General features: G+C 38.3%; 1 protein-coding gene across 3 annotated transcripts in view; it reads left to right on the plus strand.

Moving 5' to 3' along the window:
- AFMID (arylformamidase) overlaps positions 1–14,651 on the plus strand; it is a 737,969-nt gene that overhangs the window by 455,561 nt on the left and 267,757 nt on the right. For all 3 annotated transcript variants that reach the window (XM_044068169.1, XM_044068166.1, XM_044068167.1), the window contains exon 7: positions 5,222–5,319. In XM_044068169.1, the coding sequence (XP_043924104.1) occupies positions 5,222–5,319 (98 nt within the window). The remainder of the gene's footprint in view (positions 1–5,221; positions 5,320–14,651) is intronic.

Raw genomic sequence — 14,651 nt, forward strand, 5'->3', positions numbered from 1 at the left:
AACGTCAAGATACTTGCTATGGAGCAACACTGATAGATACCAGGGTATCTTGTAGCATCAGTCCTCAATTGCCAAAGAGTTACTTCTAATAATGTTTTTACATCATCCCCCCTCTTATTTTTGGGTACTTTGTCAATAACAAAAAATAATTATGGAACAGGAAGGAGAGAATTATTGAACACATTAGAGATATTAAAAACTAAAAGACTTCTAATGCGTTATACACACGCAGTTTGAAATGTGACAATATCAAGAATTTTTTTATTTTTTTGTTATTGGCAAAGTACCCGATCTGTGATATTATCTGAGAGAATGGTCTTAAGCTGTGAGCCCACTGCAGCCAGTAAACTTTACCCTGACTCTACAGACAATTTTTGGGCACTGGAACAGGTTTACTTTTCTGGTTTCTGTATCCATCCATCCATCCATCCATCCATCCATCCATCCATCCATCCATCCATCCACAACCCCTTTTTCCCATTTTTAGGCATGGGGTTGGGATGACACTTTAACAGCGACAGTCATCTAGAGCCAAGGTTCACAATACTGGGTGGCTAGCCCTGTTGTGGCTGTTCTCCCGTATCACACACTTGCATGCACACTCACACCTATGGCCAGTTTAGAGTGCTCAATCCACCTACTGCATGTCTTTGAAATGTGGGAGAAAACCAGAGCATTAGGAGGAAACCCATGCAAATACAGGGAGGGCACGTTTATAGCGAGTGTCAAATGACCATATGCACTCAGTTATGCTAAAAATGAATTATGTCAAGTTTCTTGCTGGATTTGTGCTGAACTCTGATATATGGGTACACCACAGATTGCATAGCTCTCAGCTTTTTTGTTCACAATTCAAAAACAAAGCCAATAAATAAAGAGGGGCAAAGTCAGAAAATTAATATCAATTTTTAAATATTACTGTCATTCAATTCACTTAGAAAGTTTGAAGAACAGCAGATTTGCATCAACATGCATTCTCTGAAGAATAAGAAATACAAATCTCTAATGTCTGGCAATGTTGGCAGAATGTAATCCTCAGAGATTTACCAAAATTGGCAAAACATTTATAAGACACAGAGAAAAAATATGAGACAAAATCAGGAACATTCTGTAAACACCAGGGTCAGTTAAGAGCTACAATGGATTACTTAAGGTAAACTGAGCTTGCAAAAATGCTTTTATGTTTTTGTTGGCTTATTGATACAAATGCTGACTTTGCCACCAGAGGGCAGCAGAGCCTTTATTATACAGTTTCCTGGTTTTCGATAAGTGTTTGATTAATATGGGTCAGGTGTCTTCATATCTTTCATGGAAGTGCTATAAATAACATTTACTTATGTGACTTCTCAGACAGAACTCAGCCACCTGGCATATCCTTATTAACTTGTTCACATCATAAAATTAGGTGACTGGGCATGTGCATAGATTTCATGACTGAGGCAAGATTTATGGTTGTACCTTCTTTTAGGACTGATCCATAATTTAGACATCTCCACTGAAGTGGATCTTAGAAAGGATGCAGTTCACTGGTATTAGACAGATGTCTAAGAAAGGTATAACTGCATTTGACAGCTGTCAATCTCAATGACAAGTGTGAGGATGTTTGTCTGTTTGGGTACCAGTAGCAAAGGCTGATATTGGGTGATTGATATCCGGCTGGGGGATCTGAGCCACCTTGTACACTTTACATCCATAACTGAGATTTAAGATTTACCAAAAAAATAAGTACTAAGTCACATCAGTAAAGTCACGCTACAGGCAGTATAACCTTGTAAGGCAAGAAACGTCACTGTTTAGAAGAGTATAGAAGGGGGAACAGATTAACAAAAATACTTAGAAAGATAGATGTGATAAAAGCAATGCACAGTATTAGAACAGACCAGGATCTATCATACACTATCGCACCTAATAAACTAAAGATATTAGCACAGGCAGAAAAACTTAGGAGAGATGTAGAAAAATATAAATGAAAAGCACAAAATAAACAATTCATTGACGACCCAAAAAGTTTCATAGAGAATTGGGAAACAAAACAAAAAAAAATAGAAACACCATCAAAAAGAGAAGAAATAGACATAGTTTGGAGAAATATCTATGAAGACCCTGTGGAACATAACAAAGATGCTGAATGGATGGAAAACGTAAAAGAAACAGCAAGAGGTTCAAATGTAAAGGATATGAAGTGGGATAGAGTAACAGTCAGAGAAACTGAAGCAAAATTAAGAAAAGGGCCTAACTGAAACCCCCCAGCCCCAGATGCAGTACCTAACTTCTGGCTAAAAGTGTTAACATCTTTACACAAAGTTAGCCCTGAGTAAGAACTACTTTTATGAGCATCCTGAACAGACAATCACCTGGTTAAAACAGGAAAAACAGTACCCCTCGTTGAGAGTATATCTGCATGCTGTTTTAAAAACTATAGACCAATAACTTGCCTTCCGATGATGTATAAACTATATACTGGAATTGATGCTGACAGATTTTATACAGTCATTTAGAAGAAAACTCAGTCATGGCAGTAGAACAAAAGGATAACAAAAGAAAGTCATATAGAACAAATGATCATTTGTTGTTAAATAAAGTCGTAATGGAGAGTTGTAAAATGGGGAAGAATCTAAGTATGGTATGGATAGACTACAAAAAAAATTTGACAGCTTGACAGCATCAAACATTCATGGATGAAGGAGTACTTACAGATGGATAAGATACACTCTACATTGATCAATTACATTACAGTGACCAATAGTAAAGGACAAATTATTAAGCCACAGCTAAAAATTCAAAGGGGGATATTCTATGGTGACTCTTTGTGGTCGCTGCTCTTTTGTCTTGCCCTTAACCTATTAAGCTGTTTACCTAATAGATTAGGTTATGGTTACAATTTGGCTGCCAGACAACAACAAAGTGTAAAGACTTCTTATATTCTTTTTGTGGATGATTTAAAACTGTATAGTTTATCAGATGAGGAGCTCAAAGCACAACTGGTAGTGGTCCAAACTTTCTCAGATGATATAAAAATGCATTTGGTCTTGATAAATGTGCAAAAGCAACGTTTAAAGCAGGAAATCTGCAGCACCAGGAAAATATCAGTCAGGGACAGGAACTGAACAGGAAGGAGTGTAAAAACATTTGGCAACTGATGAAGGATCAACAATAAAACATGAATAAATGTGAACAAAACTCAGTAAAGAATAATACTGTAAACAGCCCTGACATCTAGGAACAAAGTCCAAGCTATAAACCAATTTGCTTTTTCTGTTCTAACTTACTGTTTTGGGGTGACTGACCTGCCCCAAAAGGTACTGGATCAATTGGACAGGAAAACAAAAAATGCTTTACTGTTATCAAATGATAAATAAAAATCAGTGTATACCAAGATTATATATGCCTCTTTCTGAAGAAGGTATGATCCTCCTTGAATCTGATCACATGTATAGGTCTGGAACTGAAGGACTGCATAACTATCTGCTGTCCTCACCAAATCCAAACATAGTGAAAGTTCGTAAATATGAAGAGAACAAATCTAAGATGACTTCCCTGCTTAGTTTAGAAGAAGCATATCTGTGTCAAGCGGGAATGGAAACCATACCAGAAGTAGACAAAAATCAGGCAGCAACCGAATCTGCCAAAAAAAAAATGAAAAACTGTAAGGAGAAGAATTAGATGAGAAGGCAAGAAATATGAAAAAGGCATAAAATATTGTTGCCAGTATAGAAAACTCCTGGAAAAACCTAATTTCGATCAGGATCTTATGCAGGAATGGTTAAGGAGAATTGAATTTGAACCAGAAGATGATTAGTGGACTATGTACATGTTGGTTTACAAAGTCCATTGAATATGTGGATGAAACAGACAGATGCAGGTTCTGTAAAACGGAACTGGAAACAGTTGCACATCTTGTTGTTCAGTGTGATACATTAATGGTAGAGGCTCTGTATACTGAAAGGCATAATATTTTGGCAAGACTGTTGCACTGGGGATTGTGCAAACATTACAATAGTGAAGTAGCTGAGAAGCACTGGAAACATGAGCTGCAAAGCATTATAGAGAATGATGAAGTTTATATCACATGGGATTACCCATTACCAACAGTTCAAAAAATAGATACAAGAAAATCAGGCATAGTAGTACATGAGAAGAAGACAAAAGTAGCATTAATCATTAAATTTGCTACACCCAATGGTTACAGTGTCTTACACACAGAGAAACACAAAGTTATAAAGGCAGAAGTGAGGGCGATGTGGAAAAAGGATACCTGGACAGTTTTTATAGTAGTAGGAGCAATGGGTCTCATAAAAAGAAAGAATCTACAGTCTTATTTAGATATGCTACCAATACATGTAACTCCATATGAATTGCAGGAGTCAATTGTGGGCACATTGTGGATGCTGTGAAGTGACATCAAAGATTGAAACAGTACTAATTTCATGAACTTTAATTATACTTTGACATAGGAATGGGGTCCATTCCCATCATTGTATTAGAAACCCAAAAGACTTGCAAAAATTAAAAACAGGCAGTCCACAGAAAGGGTAGCATGAATTTGCAGTATTCCAAATTAGAACAATTTTGACTGTACATCTGATGTTAAATGCAGGTAACTTTAATCACTGAAAATAAAATTAGATACCAAATATCACAGATATTTCCTGTTTTGATAGTTCGTAGTAGTCCTTTACTTATCTGTGTTACAAAATCAATAATCTGACACATTTCTTTCTGACAGAGACCCTAGATTTCCTGGGAGTATTGAGTAGTGGTTGCTGTACCCTTGTTTACCCAGTGTAATACACGCAGTAGGCTCTATTTGTACTAGCTGTTACTTTTAAAAGCTTTCCATCTTCCTGCATGCTGCACTTCAAATTACTTTCTAACTGAATTTTTGCTTAAAACAAAGCATTACATGGGGATATGGGGCCTCCCTGGGGACAACTGCTCATGAGTAAAGTAGTTTGAAGATGTAATCAGTCCTGGGGTGGTAGGTGTGAGGGTGTTTTTTACAGCATACATAGGTTTAGGAGGATAAACTGTTTTCATCTTGAGTTCTACTTGAAGGAAAGGTCTCACAGGAATGCCATGTGACTTGTGAAGGGGAGAATGCAGATATTGGAGAATGTCAATTTGTGACAGTTGTGGGAAGCAAACTGTTGATGTGTAATAAGTATAGACTCATGCATGCTCAGACTGCCTCTTCATTTGCTACTTTTTTCTCTGATTCTAGTGGCATTTACCTGTGTGGACACTCTGCTGGAGCTCACCTGGTTGCCATGACGCTGTCAACAGACTGGACTAAATATGAAGTCACCCCTGACATTAAAGGTAAGCATGGATTGCATCAAAGGCATTGCATAGTGGTCTCTCAGAGTTCTGTATAAGGTGTTAGACAGATTACACAAACTATTCCACTTCCTTTATCTGCATCAGTGTACTAGATGGTTTCTAGAGCCTTTTTTCTTTACTTGAAGGGTGGGGGTATTACACTTAGAGCAGGAGCATTGGCTAATGTGCACCACTACTGTCATTAAAATGTTGCATTAGCATGTAGAAGCATAGTCTAATGGACACTTGAAATGGTAACAACGCCTCACTAAGTCTGTGTATGGAGGCAGATATGGACCTATTGTGAAAGTGAAATGCCTAGGAAAACATGACAAGCATCCCTGATGGGGGAGGGGAGAACAGGAGGAATATTTTGTAAGGTGTGTTGAGACATAAATATGTTTACTACAAAGGCAAGTGAGCTTGGCACATCACTGCTTTCTTCACTCACAAAGTGGACAAATGTAAATATAGACAGCAACCAAATGAGTCTGATACTTAACTAGTACAACAAAACAAGCACTGAGTATTATCCCAATCGAATGACTGTGCTCTGGTCATACTAGAGGTAGTTTTATGTAGAACACAGCGAGGAACTGGCGACAATTCTTCACCAGGTAAAGGTCACAGAATTTTCTGAGACTTGCTTCCTACTGATGCAGGTTGTATGGGTAGTCCAAACAGGTAATACATTCACTGGTTCAAGTCATGATGAAAAGGTGAAAGGTTCATGTGCATCATAGACACAAATTTTACATTTCTACCCTATCTTGTGTTACCCTCTTCAAGGCTGGAAGGAACTTTTGAGTACGGTTTATGACAGCTTGGTGTGTGTATATGTGTGTGTGTGTGTGTGTGTGTGTGTGTGTGTGTGTGTGTGTGTGTGTGTGTGTGTGTGTTCCATTCTGCTGATTCTTTGCTCAGAGAGAGAGAGAGAGATCACCGGCTGCAACACATTGACACACACACACACACACGCTGCTGTGTGTGCGTGTGCGCGTGTATGTGTGTGTGTGCATGTTTGTTTGTCAAGCACTGTCAAGCACTGTGAATGTCATTTTGGTAAAAATAAAATCTTGCAATGTGTGAAAATGGTCTCTGTCCTTTCTGCTGCACTTTATATTTCCCTAGAAAATGGTCACAGCTAATGACATCTATACTAATGGCGTCATCTTGACATAAGGCAGCAATGTTAACACAATAATGGGATCACTAGCCTTATATGTAAAGCTAGGAATGTATTGCCTTAGAACTCATTAATCTAGAAATTGAACATCTATTAACCCTGGACCCTCACCAGTTTGGCTTTGTCAGAGGCAGATACCTTGTTAATTACTCTGAAAAATGACCAAAGCAGCAGATAGCAGCTGTGCAGCACATATGTCATATATGAATCTGGCTAAGGCCTTTGACATTATTCCCCATGCAGGTATTATTGACAAATGTGTAAATCTGAATACAAATACAGTTGCTGTGTGATGGATAGCTAAATGGTTATCTGAAACAAATCATGTGGTTAGTGTTGCAGGTACCACTTCCGAAGGCAAAAAAGTTAGTAGTAGTCTGCCACAGAGCTCACTGTTGGGGCCTCTCCTATTTTGCATTTGTTTCTTAGATCTTCAAGTTAGCACCTTTGGCCTGTGCTTATCCAAGTTTGTGGCTGAATAGAAATTGGGCGGTGTTATTTATTCTTCCACTAAGTCACAATTGCTCTGTCATGACTTAGACTATGTTAAAACTGGTTCAATGATAGTAGTGTCACACTAAACATAAAAAGATATAGTATAGATCATTTTGGTAAACAAAATATTCCCACATCATACCATATACAGTAGGTGATGCACCCCTTCCAGCAGTCACTTTTGTAAGGGATCTAGGCAGTCTTGTTGATAATTCCTTATTTTATTGTCATGTTTTCATTATAGGTCAGAAAATCTCCTATCTGCTAATTTCCAAAGGCATCTCTTCTAGATCCTAAAAATGTCTTACTTCCCATCACTCATCTTTTATCAAACTTATTATAGAATATAATGCCCCTTGTGGTATACATTCGTTGAAACGTGTCACCAAACTTGAGACACCTTAACAATCCTCTAACTTAAAAAAAAATCAGTAGCTCTAGGACCCTTAGTTATCTGAATAGACTGGTAGCTCTGTTCTCTGTGGTGAACTGTGTATAGCCTTTTTAACCATGAAAGATGAAAGACCTGACTCTTTTTGACCTCCCCCTATTCCTTCACAGAACAAATGGCTCTACATGTACCTGGTTAAAGGACCTAAATGTTTACTAAATAATCCAACATACAAATTGGTGTGGTAGATTCATACTCCAACATATTCCCACCTCTGGAACAAATGTCCATTACATGTCAGAGCACCATTCTTGCCACATACAAGGTAAACCTAGATAATTGGATGGGCAGCCTCAAAATTCTCCCTGGTCTGTCTTGTGCTGCCGTCCTTGAGGCTGGAGGAACTTTTGAATATGGCTCATTGGCTAGGTTTTTAATTGTCTGCAGACTGATTTGCTACTACTTAAAAACCTCTGTTCCAGAGAGGCCATGTACCTGTCGCTGATGATAATTTTACATACATAACAGTTGTAAGCAGGTAACATTTCTGTTCCAGTGCTGCAGATGGACTTGCTGTTTGAAATGCCTTTCTGGTGGACACTGATAAGTGTATCTTAATGAAGATAACAGGCATGGTTTCCAGTCTACAAGTGCTTTACACACCACTCTGTCTGTTGTCTTGTTCCTGCTAGGATCTCATCAAGGGCACTGGAAAATAGTGGGTACAGTATTTGCACTGTTTCCGCAATTTTCCATTTTTTAAGCATTTTTTTGTTCTGCTTCCCTTTGAAGAGATTCGGATTTAAACTCAGAGCAAGATGTTATTTTGTGTGGTAAAGAATTATGTATTAAGCTGTGGGTGTTGTTATTCTGTCTATATTTTAATCCGTAGTGTGAAACACCATTTTGGAATTAGTTGCACGTATGCATCACTGGAATATTGTACTCAGCTTTCTCCTCAGGTTTGATCAACTCTACAGTCAGCTATGACCAACACAGCTTTCCTTAACTACCCAAAGTGCTACGGTTTGATTAACTGAGGCTGATGACCTAAATTCTCATTTATTTACTACATTTTTCCCAGAGAAATAACTTAAGGAAAACTAAAAGAAAGCAAAAAAGGTAATGCTAGTGGCTGACTCGATAAAGCTGTATATTCAGAAAAAGTAATTGTTGAAAATGGGATGCAGAGTGTCCCGCTGAGACTCTGTGATGGAGGTGGGAAGGAGATTTGAAATCAGGACAGGGTGGCAACCAATTAATCAAAATTTAGAATTTTTTTTACACTTTTGGCATCCCTTGCAACCTGACACCTGTGTCAGCTTTTATGCCCTGTGGACCCCATCAATGCCCTTTCACTGATTTGTGGTTCTGCTTTAGTAGGTTAAAGATACAGCTTGGTCCTTGATATTCAATAAGAATTTATGTACATGTGGACCAAGTACTATCCTCATTTTAACCGACAGTATGTTAGCATAGTAGCTATGTCTACACTACTAAGTAAGGAAATAATACAGAAGACATACAGTCATATAATCCTCTTTTTTATGACTGTCATAAGATCTTCTGCAGTAGTAAGAAATTTAATAAAATTGCACCCCATGCAGATGGACTTGTGACTGGTATGCTAGTCAGCTTATGCATATTATGTTCTGGTAGCTGTCACAAAAGTAAATACTACCTGCCCAGCTATCTGGAATTTTGTAAATAATTCTATGTCCTTTCTGAATATTGATATGAGTGTTTGTAAAGGTGTAAAATACTGAGCTAAAATGTAACCACAGCATGCCCTGCTGGCTTAGAATACAAATGTATATAAACTATTGTAATTGTGTAAATGTATATATTTTAATAGTAGAAACTAGAACATAGAGGGTTAAGTTGCAAAATTTCAAGAAAATAAGTTGAAATTAAATTGTTTTATGATTGTGCTATAAAAGTTATCTCCCAGTTTCAGTTCAGTAGTAGACACAATGTCTAGAGCTAGAAGTTTTTGTATTGTCTTGGAAGCGAATTCATTACTAGGTTTGAGATGTAGAAGTATTTTATTGTTTTATGACTTCTAGGATCTGCAGACATCTGAGAGATATGTATTTTTCGCAAGTAGATGTCAAATGCTACACCTGGGAACTAAAGTCAGGTGATAAAAAATGATGTCATCCAAGCTAGCCCAGCAGTAATATTTGATATTAATTTAAGAACTCTCTCTGAGAGAGAGAGAGAGAGAGAGAGAGAGAGAGCGAGTGCATGTTGTGTTTTGTCTTTGACCTAAAAAGAACATCCACTCATCACCACCTTCTGCACTTGCCTTGCTGTAAGTTTTTAGGTTATAGTAACTCTTTTAGATTCAGAAAGAATATAGTAAAGTATAGCTTAGATATTTTCTTTATTTATTTGAGATTGTCCTGCAATGTTGTTTTAAATATTCCCCATGATTTTGAACTCTGAAGTCAATGTGAATACATATTTAGTATTGTCTTGTTCTTTCGTTATTTATTATTAAATATATGTAAACCTATGTTTGTGGCTGATATTTGTAAGACATATTTAAGCTCTTAGAGTACTTGCATATCTGTTTGGTGACACTGTACAGGCTACTCCTAAAGAGCCTTGCTCTTGGTCAGACTACCATTTGGATTATTAGTAACATTACACAGTAGGATTGGGCACCCTTTGTTAAAGGCCTTGGAGCAGCTGATAAAGAGTTGGCTAGTGGCAGTTGGAACTACTTTATTGTCTGGGCAGAAGGGGGCATAGCTAGTAAACCTGTGCCAGTCTTTCCCTGGTGTGTGTATGTCTGTATATAAATCAAATCTCAAAGTGTGTGTGTGTCAGCTACTTGGGCAGGGACCCAAAGCACTGGTTGGACAGAGAGGGTGCTGGAGGTTTTGGCTTGGTCACTCAACTGAGATCTCAACCCTATAGCTGTGTTAGTGGGGACTCTTATTTGGGATCTGGAGAAAGAGGAAGAAACCAGCCGCAGACTGACTGCAGTCTCTGTGTGCTCTTAAGGGAAATTGCACTTTACTGTGTGTGTATACTTGTCATCCTCTCAGTGTGTATGTCCCTCACTGTTGCCACTGGTGAGGAATGAGGTCCTTGATTACTGGGCCAGTGCAGGGTTGTCACAGTAGCTATGCCTTGCAGTTAAACCAGCTGTCATAACATGGTACTCTGAGATAAACCATTACAATATGGAGTGGAAGAGGTAACAGCAGGCATAGCAACCTGAATGTCACTGGAGAATTGTTATATTTGCTGGCCTGCTTTAAAAGACAGCTTAGCCAATCGATTTCTGGTGCCATAGAGGCATAAAGCCTTGAATACAGCCTGTGTGATCTGACTTCATTTAGAGGCCCAGGTGCCTGATAGAGCTGACCAGGGAAGATGGGAGAGAGCAGCCACTCCTGGATTGCCCACTCTGAGGGGGGTGGGGGAGATGGCTTTGACTTGCCACTTTGGTGGCTAGGTGCTCAACCATGGAACATAAAGCTAAGAGCACATGCTGCCATAATGCATATGGACATAAGTAAGTGAGCATGCTAAGGCATGTTTCGCATGGCAGGCAGCAAGCAGTTGAGCTAAGACAGCCTCCATGAGGGAGGCGATGCTCCCCCAGAGGAGGGGCAGACTACTCTAGAGGATCAGAGAGCTGGCTGAGCCTTATTACCTGACACTCACTTATGGGGAGTGAGTGGGGCCAATTGGGCTTCCTGGGCAGGAATGAACAGGCCGTAGGTCTCTTATCTAGCCCAGACATGTCCAGCCATTTCCCCAAGGAATTAATCTGTCGACTGGGTGCAGGTAGTGGAGCAAGGAGGAAAAAAGACATCCCATTCAGTGATGTCAGCTCTAATTTTTATTTTTATTTTTTTGCCTGCTTCAATTTCCCATGCATGCTCAGAATAACAGGGTCATGTTACAAGCATTTGTAGCTAGCAGCTAGCGCACGATGCACAAAAGTACTCATAAGTAAATAAATTGATCATAACAGCTGCAAAAAAAAAGGTTTTCAGCTGAAAAAATATTTTGGGTAAGCATCATGCAAGCTTAGTGGCTGCAGTCCAGTAGCCCACAATACTGGCCACTCCCACTCAGAAGGCCTGAACATATCAAAGAATGCACCAGCAATCTAGCTGACAACTGCAAATATGAAGACACGTAATAACACTGGCCTTTGCATTGCATGCCTTGCACAATGGTGGGCAACCAACCAAGTTAGGTGCATACTTGAAAATCTAAGATAGCTGTATATGATAGTGTACTGATACCAGAAACTTGTCTGTACTGTCTGGGCACAAGATTAAACTACCAAAAGTTATTCTTCCCAGAAAGATGAGACCTTAGCATGAGGTATTAATGCAAGGTAAGATGGAGGAATAAATGTTTCAGTGCTGTGCTAAGGGTGGTTTGTTGGGCAGGTAGGTAAAGGCCAAAAAATGATATGTAGAATTTCCCTGCCATATCTCCCTGACATTTATAACTAGTTAGTAAAAACAATCTTAACAAGAAACAGACCAATGTGTGACACACTGGCACAGTGGTTAGCATTACTGTCTCACAGTGTCTGCCTGTTTTGTTTGGTTACTAGCTGGACTGCATTCTGTGTATAGTTTGCATATTCATCATGTCCATGTAATTTTTGCTGGAGTCTCCACTTCCTTCCCACATCTCAGAGCCAGTGAACAGGTCTACTGTGAGGTTTCAAATTGTCCCTAGGTGTGTGAAGTGAGCATGTGAGTAAATGACCTAATGACTGTATGTATGTATGTGTGTGCTCTTGCGCATGTATATGTATGTGTGAGCATGACAAGTTTCTGGCACGTGCATAATGTGTGTGTGTGTGTGTGTGTGTGTGTGTGTGTGTGTGTGTGTGTGTGTGTGTGTGTGTGTGTGTGTGTGTGTGTGTGTGTGTGTGTGTGTGTGTGTGTGTGTGTGTGTGTGTGTGTGTGTGTGCACATGCATTTGTGAGTGGATATGCTACTCTGGAACAACTTCTTGCTTTGTGCCCATTGCTTGCTGGGTAAAGCTCTGGTTCTGTATTATTCTAAATACAGTTAAGTGAGTATCGGTGAATAAATGAATGAAAAGGAACAAGGCAGGGAAACAGCAGCAAGAGATGACTATGTGACAGAGTGACAGAGGAGAAAGCAGAAAATAACAAAAAGTATGTCAGCAGAAATTTCTGGAAGGCTATGCCTCTACATGCCACACTTCCAGGGGAATTTGAGGGTAGAACTGTAAGCTGCTGCACATGACCTCCCTGGCAATATGCTATTACTGAGTCAGAGTCTTGTGAGATTTGTAACTGGGGTTTAACCATATCAGGATATGTCAAGCCCAGACAGAACAAGACAGGTAGATTATAGAAAGTAGAGATTTTAAGGGTCTCCTTTGTTCACCATACCAGCAAGGCAGTTCATTCTGTATGTGTGTGTGGCAATAGTTGAACCTTGTAATTCCAAAGTTTAGGGTTCATTCCTGCCCTCTGTCTATTGTACGTGTGGGTTTTGCATCTTCTTCCCATGTCTGCATGGATTTTATTAGGGTACAATAGTTTCCTATACCCTCCTCAAAACATGCTAATATATTTGCTACAGTAAATGTCCCAGATATATTTTCAATTACCTCTTCCTCCAGTGGCTCAGTTTGAGTCTGAAAAGGGTCATAAAAGGACAGAACCAAGAATTTAAAAAATAATTATCTGTATATCAGGATGTATATATATATATATATATATATATATATATATATATATATATATATATATATATATATATATATATATATATATATATATATATATATATATATATATATATATAAAAATATTAGGCAGTCATTCTGTAAGCTATTACATGCCTAACCAATAACCAGAATCAAGCCCTGTCCCTTGTGCTTCTGATGTAAACACCTTAACCATTATGCTAACCTTCAAACTCCAACCTCCAACTTTTTTCTTTTTCATATCAATATAAAAAAAAAATAAAAAAAAAAATATATATATATATATATATATATATATATATATATGTGTGTGTGTGTGTGTGTGTGTGTAGGTATTAGAGGTGGAGTTGGAAGACCTGTCATTCAATCAAATGGCTTGTAGGGGAAGCCAAGGTAACTGTAATTCTCAATGAGGCTGAAAATAGAGTAGCTTGCCTTCCACAGGTGTCAATTGCTGTGACTTGGGTTGGGGGAAGATGTGGAACAAAGATAGTAATGTTAAGATGCAGTGGGGGGACTGCTGATGAAATGAAGCACAGTGTTATTGAGTCACAGGTATGTTGATGGGTTCAGGAGTAAACCTTTATACTGGGGAAAACTTAACACTGAGGTGTACTTGACATACAAAATGAAATAAAACAGGTGCTGAAGACCGTCTGAAGGCACTACTATCATACAGCAAAGTGCTGTTGAGAGCAAGATGTTACTTCAGATTGATGCTGAAAAGTTAAGCTGTGTGGGAAAGATTATTGAGGCTTTAACACAGCATGTCATACTCAATACACAAACAAACAAAGATACTAAGAATTGGGTTGGCAGTTTAAATGCTGTAGAAAACATTAAACATAACGCAGAAGCAGAACAACACAAACTTCTTGCTTTTGACAGATGAAATAAAAAGCAGTCTGAAATCCATGTGTCTGTCAAGTGCTTACATAAAGAAAAAATATGGCACAGTTTGCAAACTGACTTTGAGTTACTAAAAATTTCACTAAATGGCAAACACATAAATGCAAAATGATGTTTTAGGTTATCACTGTAGAATTTAAGAGTGTGTTGAAACCCTTTGTAATTTTTTTGTGGTTTTGTAAAGAGGCTTGGTTTTATGACTGTGGGGCAAACAGGATTTTCAAAGACACTTGACCATTTTAAGGGAAAAATTTTCTAAAAAATATCTTTATTGTATCATCAAATTTTAAAATATGACATGAATGCAAATACATTAATAACATAGAGAACAAATTATAACATGTTCCATTGCTATTTTCATGCAGTATACATGCTTTATTTTTAACAATTTTCATTCACTCTAGCATTCCTCCTCAACTTTATTCTGTATGTAGTGTTCCCACACATGCCATTATTTCTATGAAACTCGCTAGGAAAGAAATCTGGGGTATGCAAACGGTTTTAGAAATTATTTTAAAAATGCAACCAGTAGGTGGTGCTATTTACAAGCAATGTGAGAAATCAACCTGCAGTTTAAAAGTTCATTCAGATGAAACTACAGTTAGAAAAACTGATATACACAAA

This window comes from Protopterus annectens, chromosome 4.part0, assembly GCF_019279795.1.
Source record: "Protopterus annectens isolate FY-2018-M chromosome 4.part0, PAN1.0, whole genome shotgun sequence".
Lineage (NCBI taxonomy): Eukaryota > Metazoa > Chordata > Ceratodontiformes > Protopteridae > Protopterus > Protopterus annectens.